This window comes from Cynoglossus semilaevis, chromosome 5, assembly GCF_000523025.1.
Source record: "Cynoglossus semilaevis isolate Cse_v1.0 chromosome 5, Cse_v1.0, whole genome shotgun sequence".
In the NCBI taxonomy this organism is placed as follows: Eukaryota; Metazoa; Chordata; class Actinopteri; order Pleuronectiformes; family Cynoglossidae; genus Cynoglossus; species Cynoglossus semilaevis.
The window spans coordinates 3,338,603-3,349,583 of NC_024311.1; the positions used below are offsets into that span (position 1 = coordinate 3,338,603).

At 43.6% G+C, this 10,981-nt stretch overlaps 1 protein-coding gene across 1 annotated transcript; it reads left to right on the forward strand.

Annotated features, from left to right (window-relative positions):
• The first annotated feature begins 6,601 nt into the window (after positions 1–6,601).
• On the forward strand, positions 6,602–10,635 carry LOC103378670 (serine protease 23). The gene is made up of 2 exons (XM_008309953.3): positions 6,602–7,197; positions 8,705–10,635. Exons 1-2 carry the CDS (start codon positions 7,172–7,174, stop codon positions 9,870–9,872), a joined length of 1,194 nt encoding a protein of 397 aa, XP_008308175.1. The 5' UTR covers positions 6,602–7,171; the 3' UTR covers positions 9,873–10,635.
• Positions 10,636–10,981: the final 346 nt, after the last annotated feature.

A 10,981-nucleotide genomic window follows, 5' to 3' on the forward strand; every position in this document is an offset into this window, starting at 1 on the left:
TATGTATGTATATAGCTGGAGGAAGTGAGCTGTCTGGGTGTCCCTACTTCGACTGTTACCCCCGCGACCCGGCCCGGATAAGCGGAGGATGATGTATGGGTATTTATATATATATATATATATATAAGGGAAGAGAAAAAAGAAGGAAAAGTTCTAACAACTCCCATTTAAGTGACCTGAGAATGGTGGGAGCAAACATAGCCAAGAAAAATATACGGAGAGACCAGAGAGAGGCAAGAACAGGAGGCGCCATTACGAACATGTGCTTTGGAATAGATACAGTATATACATAAATACATATATATACACACATATATATATATACACATATATATAGACATATATATACACATACATATATACAAGAGCGGGAGGAAGTGTCTGGGAGAGGGAAATCTGGGTGTCCCTACTCCGATTGTTACCCCTGCGACCCGGCCCCGGATGATGATGGATGGGTGTATATATATATATATATATACGTATATATATATATATGTATATGTATATATATATAAGGAAAGAGAAAAAGGAAGAAAAAGTTCTAACAACTCACATAACTGCATAACAACTCACTAACGTACTGTAAGTGACCTGAGAATGGTGGGAGCAAACATAACCAAGAAAAATATATACGGAGAGACCAGAGAGAGACAAGAACAAGAACAAGAACATTTATTCAGGACTATGTGCTTATGGGTAGTGATCCATTCCCTTTACTGCGGCTGCAGAACCTCTCCTGGCACAAGCTCACACTGATCATAATGGTTCTGTTTCTTCTCTGCATTGTGTTCTAGTTTTTTCCGTGACCCTTGAACTTGGCTAACACTTAACTGCTATTGCAGTTTGATGAGGCGTCAGTGCAGCTTGATAACGACACTCAACAGCTGCACGAAACTGAGCTGCAGGTGCAGGCTGATAATGACAACAATGGGGGGGGAAAAAAAATCAAATCTAAGGTTGAAACATATCAACCGAGATAAAATAAGAAGTGAGTCATCACAGTCTGACCATGTCCGTGTCCCAGCCCTCAACCCAACGTACACACACACACACACACACACAGTCGCACCACTGAGATATTGACTCAAGATGTTACGTGGTTGTAAAACATTAGGCCCCCAATCACACGTAACTGATACAGACTGGGTGATTAAGTTGATGAGCTGTTAGAAATGAGACAGTCACTGGACGCCGTCCCTGAAAACGTCTCTGTAATGACTTGTTTAAAGACTGGACCGAATTCCATGAGTCCTCATTTGTGGTTCTTTTCCTGAAGCAGACGAGAGAGTCACCGGGGATGGGAGGATGCTCGCCGTACAATCTGCTCGGACTGAATTAGGAGCAAAACAAATGTTTGTCCAAGTCGCAAAATACTTTGGAAGGGAAGACGCTGGGATTATTTCCCATTTCCCATTGTCGTTGGTCCAGAGAATCATGCAGTCTCTTCTTGGCTGAGTTTGAGTTTCTTTTTCTTTTTCTATTGCCTAGCTATATGTTATTTCGGCTCAGACTATATTTAAGTTGGAACACTGTAAAAAATTGGTAAAAAAAAAAACAAAAAATCTGGATGGTTACACAGTCGGGACTTGAATGAAAGCAATAATTTTTAACCAGGGTTGTCAAGCAATTAATTGTTATTAATAAAATTAATTAATCATGATAAATGATTAGCTTAGCTTCGATACATTGTCATTAATTTACCAAGGACTTCACTTTCACATTTCCATTAAGCTTCTGAATGGCCAGTTCTTCACTTTCACATTTTAACATATCCATTTAAAATAATAATCAGAAAAAAAAAAATATTGAAATCACCCTTTTCTGGTCATGGTGTCTCAACACAACACAACTGATTCTCCTTCGATTTATAACAGGATCGATGTTTAGATAAACTTTGTCCCGATCAGTTCCATCAGTTGTTATGGTTTATTTGGAAATTCACTATGACCTGCGGACGCAGAGAGAAAATCAAAGGTAGACTAGAAAATAGGAGAATAATTATGAAGTTGAGACTAACATATATGACAGATGTTATTAATCAAGAAATAAACTCAATAAATGGAACTTGACTATTTCAAGTTCCATCCTTAAGTCTCTTATCAAAAAAAAAAAATTTTTTTTAAATTTGGAATCAGTTAAAGGGGATTTCCCATCTTATTCTCTACGACTGTCAGCATTGGTTTTAAACTACACAAACCCTCTTTGTTTAAACTTCAAACATGTAACAGGAGGCAACGGAAATAGAAACTGGAGCCAGAGCTGAAGCAGTCGTGCATTTTATTCACGACCTCTTGACTCTGCCCACAATTAGTAGGGAATGGAACAATCCTTCAGATGACCAGTCTGTTTAAGGTGGACCGTGACCATGACCATCATGCAGCAATTGTTCAAATAAAAGCATCATTGTTGTTGATGGAATTGCTTTTTGAGGCCAACAATGCGTCAGACTGTGGAAGAGAAAAATACCCCCAAAGGAGAAAAGTTTTGTTAGATTCTACATTAAACAAATTACACTAGATGTTGAGAAACAAAGTTATATAAAAAAAAAAAAAAACAACTTAAAACCACAGCTCCTGATGGATATCATGAATGTTTTTTCGACAGCTCTTTCGCAAGAACCTGAGGCAGGGTAAATATGCTGCCAGCCAAAGGGTTTTACCCACAGCCAACTTTAATGACTCAAATTGTTGCAATCATCAGAAACGAAACAGAACATCTGTGTGTGTGTGTGTTCGCACCGTGTGAACTTTTTCACACCAGGCCTTGGACCTGTTCTTTAGTGACTATGCGAATCGGGAATTGACTTCAAATCCATCACTGACCACTGACAGAATATCCACATGACTGCACTGAGTGGACGTGCAACGGAGAGGTCAAAACGCGGACAGAAAGACGCTTCACTGGTCGTTAAAAAAAGTTGAAAATAAAATGTCTTGGATGGAGAAATTCCATGATCTCTCTACACCCACATTTTGTAATCCATAAACCCAGCAATATTGGAATATTTTATTTGAAATTCTTACCAATCAGCCATTTTTGACTGCGATCATGACATCAAGTTTAGCAATTCAACGTCTCTGCCTCACTAGCAGATTTTAAGGTGCGGGAAAATCAGCGGCTCAGCAGAAAAAGTGCAGCGTTTGTGGCGAGCTCCAATGATTTACTTTCAGTTTGTCAAGCGTTTATCTCCGGCTAATCGTTGAGGCAACAGGCCTCCTCGACACCGAGTGACTTGTCTTGTTGCTATGCAGTCATCAATATTATTGTGCAACATCAGTAAACATGCAGGGTGGAGGAGAGTGAACCCTCCAAACAGTAAACTCGGAGGCATCATGGCACAATAATTCCCGGAATGTTCTAAGCACTAGGAGTGTTGGAGTTTTTTCCCCTTCTCGCAGCAGCAGCTGAGTGAGACAGTGTTGATCATTAAAAGTTCTGGATCAAATGTTCTGGCCCACAGCTAAGTGATCTTCCCTTTTGGCTTTGCCAGAGACTTTAACCTTGGCTCACGTTTCCCCCGCGGATTTCACAGCGAATAACTTCTCAAAAGACCTCGGTGGTTTTTTTTCTGCTTGGGTCAAACAGCTGTTTCGTGGCCGCATGGGACGTGTGAGAGGAGAGGCACAGGAGGGGAGAGATGATTCCAATAAGAGTGCCTGAGAGGCAGAGAGACAGAAACAAACAACAAAAGGAGGACGGACGACGGACGCAGGGACACAACAAGAGTGAATTCAAACCCAGGAGGACATTCACACTTGGTCGATTGTGTCTCTGGCCAGAAGCAAGAGGAGGAGAGCGGGAGGAATAAAACAATTAACATGAACAGCACTCTGGGGAATGTGGGTTTCCCTGGCAACAGTGGGCATCGTCAAACAAATGGAGTCTTTCATAACAATCGCGAGAGACAAACAAAAATGTCCCGCTTTGGGCCCAAAAAAATTTAAGAGAATGAGGTAGAACCTCGGCAAGAGCTAATTTATTCGTGTCAACTTTTTCATGTAGATTCCTTTTTTTTTTTTACCTCGATAATGTACAGGGCAAAGAATTTCAAACAAAAAACAGAAATTGTGTTTTAATGCACTGCAACATTGTAACCTGCACTGAATTTCCAAATTTCCTCCATGAACTTGTCATTGTTGTAATACGCCATCAACGCAGCCTCACCAAGCACAGGACAGGAAGTAGGCAACGGACAAGCCGACTGGCAACACAGACACAAATATCTCTAATCACAAAAGTCCATTCAAACAAATACAAAACAAAGGCAAAACTATGGGTTCCAACCTGAACCTGTTGGAAAATCCACGTTATGTCACATTTAGTCACGTCAGGGAGCAGGCAGGACCCTAATGCAGTACTAGGAAGACTCTCTGTCAGGTGTAAGGAATTTATTTACAACATGGAAAGTTCCTGGGTTGCACAGGAAGAAGGGACTCAGAACAGGGGGCACGGGAGCAAAGAGCAGAACTTCAAGCATGAAGATCAGGGCGGACACAGCAGTATATATACCCCGGACACCAGGTGGCACTAGTGAGACTGATGACAGAGACACAGGTGAGTGTGGTTAGCTCCACCCAGTATCTGTAACAACTAGCATGATTTTTTTTTTTCAACCAACTCACCCAACATGACCAACGTTCCAACAGGCAGCGCTTAAACAAACATTCTTCCACCGAGAAGTAGCGTTTTAGTTGAACTAATTAAACAAACATTCTTCCACCGAGAAGTTTTAGTTGAACTATAAAGATCAGACGTAAGTCGTTTACTTGCCTTTAATTAACACCATCATGACAGAAAAAACAACAACAAAAACAACAACAACAACAACACGCATCTTCACATCAAACGATGTGAATGCACAGCACATGTGCGATATTCAGAGTGAAGATTTTAGATTTACTGCTTTGTATCAGCTAAATCGCTAACAGCTAGGAGTTTAATTAGCACCTGATGCTACAGAGACAGACATGTGTCTGTCCGTATACATCGGTTCACAGGGACGGCTAACCCGATGCGCAACCGACGCCACTAAGAAGTCAAGCGTGAACACGGAGACTGACAGACTGATCCGACCCCGAAAGAAGTTCACAGAGAGAGAGAAACTGAAGGCCGTAATGATGACAGTTTGTGTTTGTGCTTGTGTGTGTGTGTGTGTGTGTGTATCGGTTAGAGTGGAGCGAATGATGGGTGGGGTTCTCGGGGTTTTTTAGAACAGTGTCTGATGATCCAGCAGGTCCGCCCTGAGTCCTGGCACAGACTCCGTCTGTAATCAGCTGCAGGATACTGTTGTGCTGCTGAGAGTGTGCTCTGTGTGGCTGCTCTGACTTAGACTCAACATGGATGAGGAGCTGTGGGAACGAATGCCATATACATGGTATCATATATGGTAGCATCAGGCTTTGAGGCTGTGATGTCACAGGAGATTTACTGCTGGGAACTGGATATACTACGGTGATATGCTGAAGTCTGAAATCACTCCTCGATGTTTTATACATAAAGAGCACAATATATTTGTAGTGTCAAACATGGCCGCCTCTTCGGAGTACACTGTTCGTGGACTCCAAAGATTTACGTGAAATTATTTTATAATTCATTTCTGTGAGCAGACATAGCATCCATCCATCCATTTTCATCCGCTTATCCGTTAGCGGGTCGCGGGGGCCAGCAGTCGCCACGACCGCCACCCAAATCACACTGTACCGTACCAACTCCCCCGAACCTTCCTGCGGGTGGTGAGTCTACTGGAAGGCGCCAAAGTGCCACCAGACATAGGATGTAGGGTAAATAGCTTCATTGGGCTTATAAAAGAATACTCTTCACTAAAAGCATCGTTTGTCGATTGCCATCGTCTGTGTTGAGTCTTTTTCCGTGTCCATCATGGAGCAAGGATTCAGTTTCATCTTAGGCCACGTTCCCTGGTGTCTGTGAAGGTTGTCCATCATGGAGCAAGGATTCAGTTTAATCTTTGTGAAGGTTTTTAGTCCTTAGGGTCATTTCAAAACTCAGAGGTTAGAAATAGCTGTGAAGCCTAAGGCGGAGTTTCCTCCACTCGTTCTTCTCCATCTTTCCTTTCTGCGTCTCCACTGGAAGCTGAGCCTGAAGTCCTTGGGTCAAACAGTGGCATCAAAAACCACTTTTTTTCCGCCTCCTCAACCAGGGCATCACAACAGACAGTCTGTCACACAGAAGCTGCACAAATGTCATAATTCAGAGGGAACAATTCCAGCTCCATTATGACAAAGATTCATGTTTGTGTGGTTGGTTTGGGGAGGAAACTGATTTAGTGCTGCTACTGAATGACAAGAATATTTGATGGTTTTTGGTTTAGAGACTAGAAAATGAACTGCTTTACAGCTAATGTTCGCTCTTTTTTTTTTTTGCTTGGGAGTTGTAGTTAATTTCAGCATGTCCTAAAACACAAACCAATGTGATATGAGGTGCACTGTAATTTACATTTTCAGCATGTCCTAAAACACAAACCAGTGTGATATGAGGTGCACTGTAATTGACATTGTTGTTGTTGTGTGCATCAGTGCTTGTACAAATATATATGTATTGTACTCTACTACTGTAGAGAAATAGCTTTAGAATATGTCAAGAAGACAGCTAGCCTAAAAACAGCTAAAGGTTAGCCAAGTCCTATTAGCTATAATTTCGTAATTTAACCACTCTAAATGTGTGCTAAGATGCACTTGGCAGAGAGTTCTCAGATGTAGAGCCTAAAGAAGGGATTACATCAAATCTGTCCAAGGGCCATAATAACTGGCCGCGGGCCTTATTTTGAACATCGCCTATTTTGCGTGAAGACGTGAGGACTTCGTTATAGAGCAGTTTTAGTGACTTCTGACGTACTCCTTTAGTGGAGTCCTCTCCTCCTTCCTCTTCTGCTCCGCATCCTCCTCCTCCTCCTCCTCCTCCTCCGCCTCCTGCAGCAGCCGCAGACGCGGAGCTGCAGAGCCGGCTGCTCCTCCTGGATCAGTCCACTTTGTCTAGGATTAAACACAGGCGCCAGTTCCTGAGAAAAGGAAGCCCGGAAAAAAACCGCCCTGACTTTTTTTTTTTCCATCTGGATTGTTCAAACATCACCGTCCCACCGCAGACTCCGGCTCCGGTGTTTTGAGGGGTTTCCCCCTCAGTGTTCAGCCTCCTGCTCACCTGCTCACTCCTAACCATGCGCTCCTGCTCTGCGTTCCGCTGGTAAGTCGCCGCACACTGTCGTCAGGAATATGACTGATAATTATACACTGTACACCTGTTATTTTCAACACACGTTCACCTATTCTGTATTATTCAGCCTGTTAAATAACAATAAGGAAGATAATATTATGACTTAATGCTCCGAACAGCTTCGGGAACTAGTTAGCTGTTATTTGTTTCCAATTTTAACCAAATATTATTCAATACAGTCGCTTTCCGCAGTGCTGTTAGAGTTTTTGGTCGTGAAGGGAGAACAACAACAACAATGACAACAACAACAACAGTCAACCAAACCATCACCTGCGGTCATTTGCAGCCCAATAGAGAAACATTGTATCTACTTCCTGCACCAGCAATTTTCGCGGTGCCTCAAAACCACCTTTTTTTTACTTAAGCTGAAAGACAAACAGAAATCTGTCCAAATCTGGGTGGTCCGCTCTTTAGTGTGTAACCAGTTAAACTAAAGCAGTTGTTTCGCGCCAAATCAATTTTTGTTTCAAAGTTTTGTGACAGAATGAGCTCCAGAATACTGCTTTTTTTTTTTTTTTTTTTTGCTCTCACGTGTCCAAAGTGCCGTCAAATGTCTAAAACTGCAGGCTGTGACTAGTCCTCACACTGGTCCAGGTCCTTTCTCGTTCACGTGTGCGGTCAAGTTGCGCCGCAGTAACAGCTTAATTGAGGCGTCTGATTGGCCGCCTGTCATTGTCCAGGTATTCCACCATACAGAGACATACTCTACATTTCTCTGACGTCATGATGTAAAAATGGTGACTTTAAAAAAAGAAAACAATTTCTAGCACCATTTTAAGCAGATGAGTGCAGTTAGCAGGGGAACCATGCCAAACCATTTTAAGCAGATGAGTGCAGTTAGTTATATATATATATATACTGTATTTGTGCATGCATTCAGTTTAGTGGTTCTTCTCCAACAGAGTAAGACTGATGCTAAAGCTAGTCATTATCCTCTCCAATTAGCCTATAGCTAAAACGTTTAACTCCTTCATATTGCACACATTACAATATGAAGAGTTATTCTGTGCATTACGGTCGTCATCAGCGTCCTGTTGATAGAGCTGCTGTACAGGATGACGTTATCTGTTATGGTTATTAAACCCTTACTTGTTTGTATTTAGCTTCAGGCTAATCCCCAGGCCACGGAAGGAATTTTCCACCAGAGCCTAAAAAGGCCTGATCTTTGCTCTGTCTGTAATATTCACAGCAGTAAAAATAGTGGAAGTTTACAGCAGCGGTCTGATGTCAGTGCCGACGACAAAAAAAAACAAAAAAACAAAAAAAAAAACATCCTCGCAGCTGAAGTTCCCCTAAACTCCCATAGTTCTAATTATAAAACCTCTGGTGCTTCTTTTAGGAATGAGGATGTTTTTTTTTCTTGCAGAGGCCCAGACATCCTGTCCCAACACAGCTGCACGGGACCATCAGAAATCGTGTTCATTTGTTGGCTTTGGGTTCATCGCACCAGCTAACCTTTCCTCCCGTTCCTTCGCAGGTTCATCTCCCTCCTCTTCTTTTTCTTCCCGCCCTGTGTTTTATCCTACCGACCCCAGTGGATGCTTCAGCGCGTCCCGGTGGTCCTCCCAGAGAGCACAGAGCCCGGGCCCGCTCCTCATTTCCTGGCCCAGGCCCGTCTGAATGTCACCTCACCTTGTGACCCATATTGCCACCGAGTGGCACCCAAACCAAGTTACTGGGACCTGCAGAGTCTTCTGGCCTACGAGACTCTCCACTCCAATGGCAAACTGACAGAGACGGCCATCAAGATCTACGGCTACAGTCCCAGTTCCACCAGGAGCACCGCCTACTCCTCCGGGTCACCGGCGAAGTCCGAGAGGTCACACGTGAGGAGGAAGCGACAGATCTTCGGGCACGATGGGCGGTTCCGCATTGCGGGACAGGACTTCCTGCTTAAATTTCCATTTGCGGTGGCTGTTAAACTGTCCACTGGCTGCTCAGGAACGCTGGTCGGAGACCGACACGTTCTCACAGCTGCTCACTGTGTTCACGATGGGAAAAACTACGTGAAGGGAGCCCAGAAACTCCGCGTTGGATTTTTGAGATCTAAACAGCGAGATTCACAAGCGTCGCCTTTGTACCTCCACTTCAACAACACCAAAGGTCGTTTCGGCTCGTACGACCCACCGAGGAATGAGAAGATGAAGTTTCAGTGGATCCGTGCCAAGCGTACCCACGTCCCCAAAGGATGGATTAAAGGTAATGCCAACGACATTGGAATGGACTACGACTACGCCCTGCTGGAACTGAAGAAGCCTCACAAACGCCGCCACATGAAGTTAGGAGTCAGTCCGCCAGCTCAGAGGCTGCCCGGTCATCGAGTTCACTTCTCGGGGTACGATAACGACCGTCCAGGGCAGCTGGTGTATCGCTTCTGTCGGGCCGGCGAGGAAACTGCAGATCTTCTGTACCAGCACTGCGACGCTCAACCTGGAGCCAGCGGCTCAGGAGTCTACGCACGGATGTGGGATGGGAGGCGCCGGCGGTGGGAGCGGAAGGTGATCGGCGTCTTTTCCGGGCACCAGTGGGTGGAGCGGCAGGGGGCGTCTCAGGACTTCAACGTCGCAGTGAGAATTACGCCTCTGAAATACGCTCAGATTTGCTACTGGATAAAAGGGAACTTTGTAGACTGCAGAGAAGGCTGAGGAGCGACGGGGAGTCGACTTACACGTAGCACTGATATGATGTAAAAAAAATCGAATCATTGTTTTGTCGCCTCGATTTTTAAATGACAACACCGCACGCAGGGCTGTCACTTTTTCCCGAAGAGATTTTTTTTTTTTTGTCCCATTTGTCGGTCGTTTGGTCGAGTTGGATAAAGAAGTTGGTCAATGTAAGAAGGCTACTGTCCTAGGGCTGGCACAGAGGCATTAGTTATCAGGACAAAGTACAACCATTAAAGTCACATTTGAAAACTTTCTTGCTAACAGTAAATCGAAGCTAACTAGCGGAACTTTCTTTTATATTTGATGGAAAGAAGAGGATTTGGGTTTCACCTGTTAGAGTACCTTCTTCCAATTTTTTTTTACCTGTTCATAGATGCGTAATTTGAACCATTAACGAAAAAGTGACAGCCCTATTGTTATGAAAAGTTTTTTTTTTGTTGTTTTTTTTTTGTTTTTAAATCAAGTAACAGCACTCGACCAGGGTGCGAGCAGGACACGTCCATGTTGTTTTTCCTGCTCGGTCTGGTGTAGCTATGGGGTTGCAAAGGTGAAACTGTACTGAGACGGAATGAAGTCAGCGCTTTATGTTTTGTTAAAAAAAAAAAAGATGCATAAATATATGTCTATGGGAAAACACGCTACTATTTACATGTTAAAGTAACTCTGTGTAGTACTATTAAGCAACCAGACCTTCTCTTCTTGGTATAACACTGTCGTTTCTATAAAGTTCTGTTCATATCCAGCTGAGCTCCTCTATACATTCATAGCTTCCCATTGCAACCAGGTAGCTACAGCTCCTCTGTCTTCAGTCTAAAACGTACGTGTCTATCCTCTTAAGATCATAATCAAGCACTGTCGGATTTATTTTTCCTTCTACTGTAAGTGACGCGTGTGAATGAATGTACAAGTCAGCCGCCAAAGGGGGTCACAGTTTCGGAACCGTCCTGTCGTCGCTCCCCGCGGACTCGCTGTTTCTCCACAGCTGCAGTTCTTCTGGTGTCAGCAGAATAAAAAGTGAGAACAACTGGGGAGGACTGACGTTTCACAATGAACACAGATGAACGTCGCCAGGGCTTAACAGGCACTTT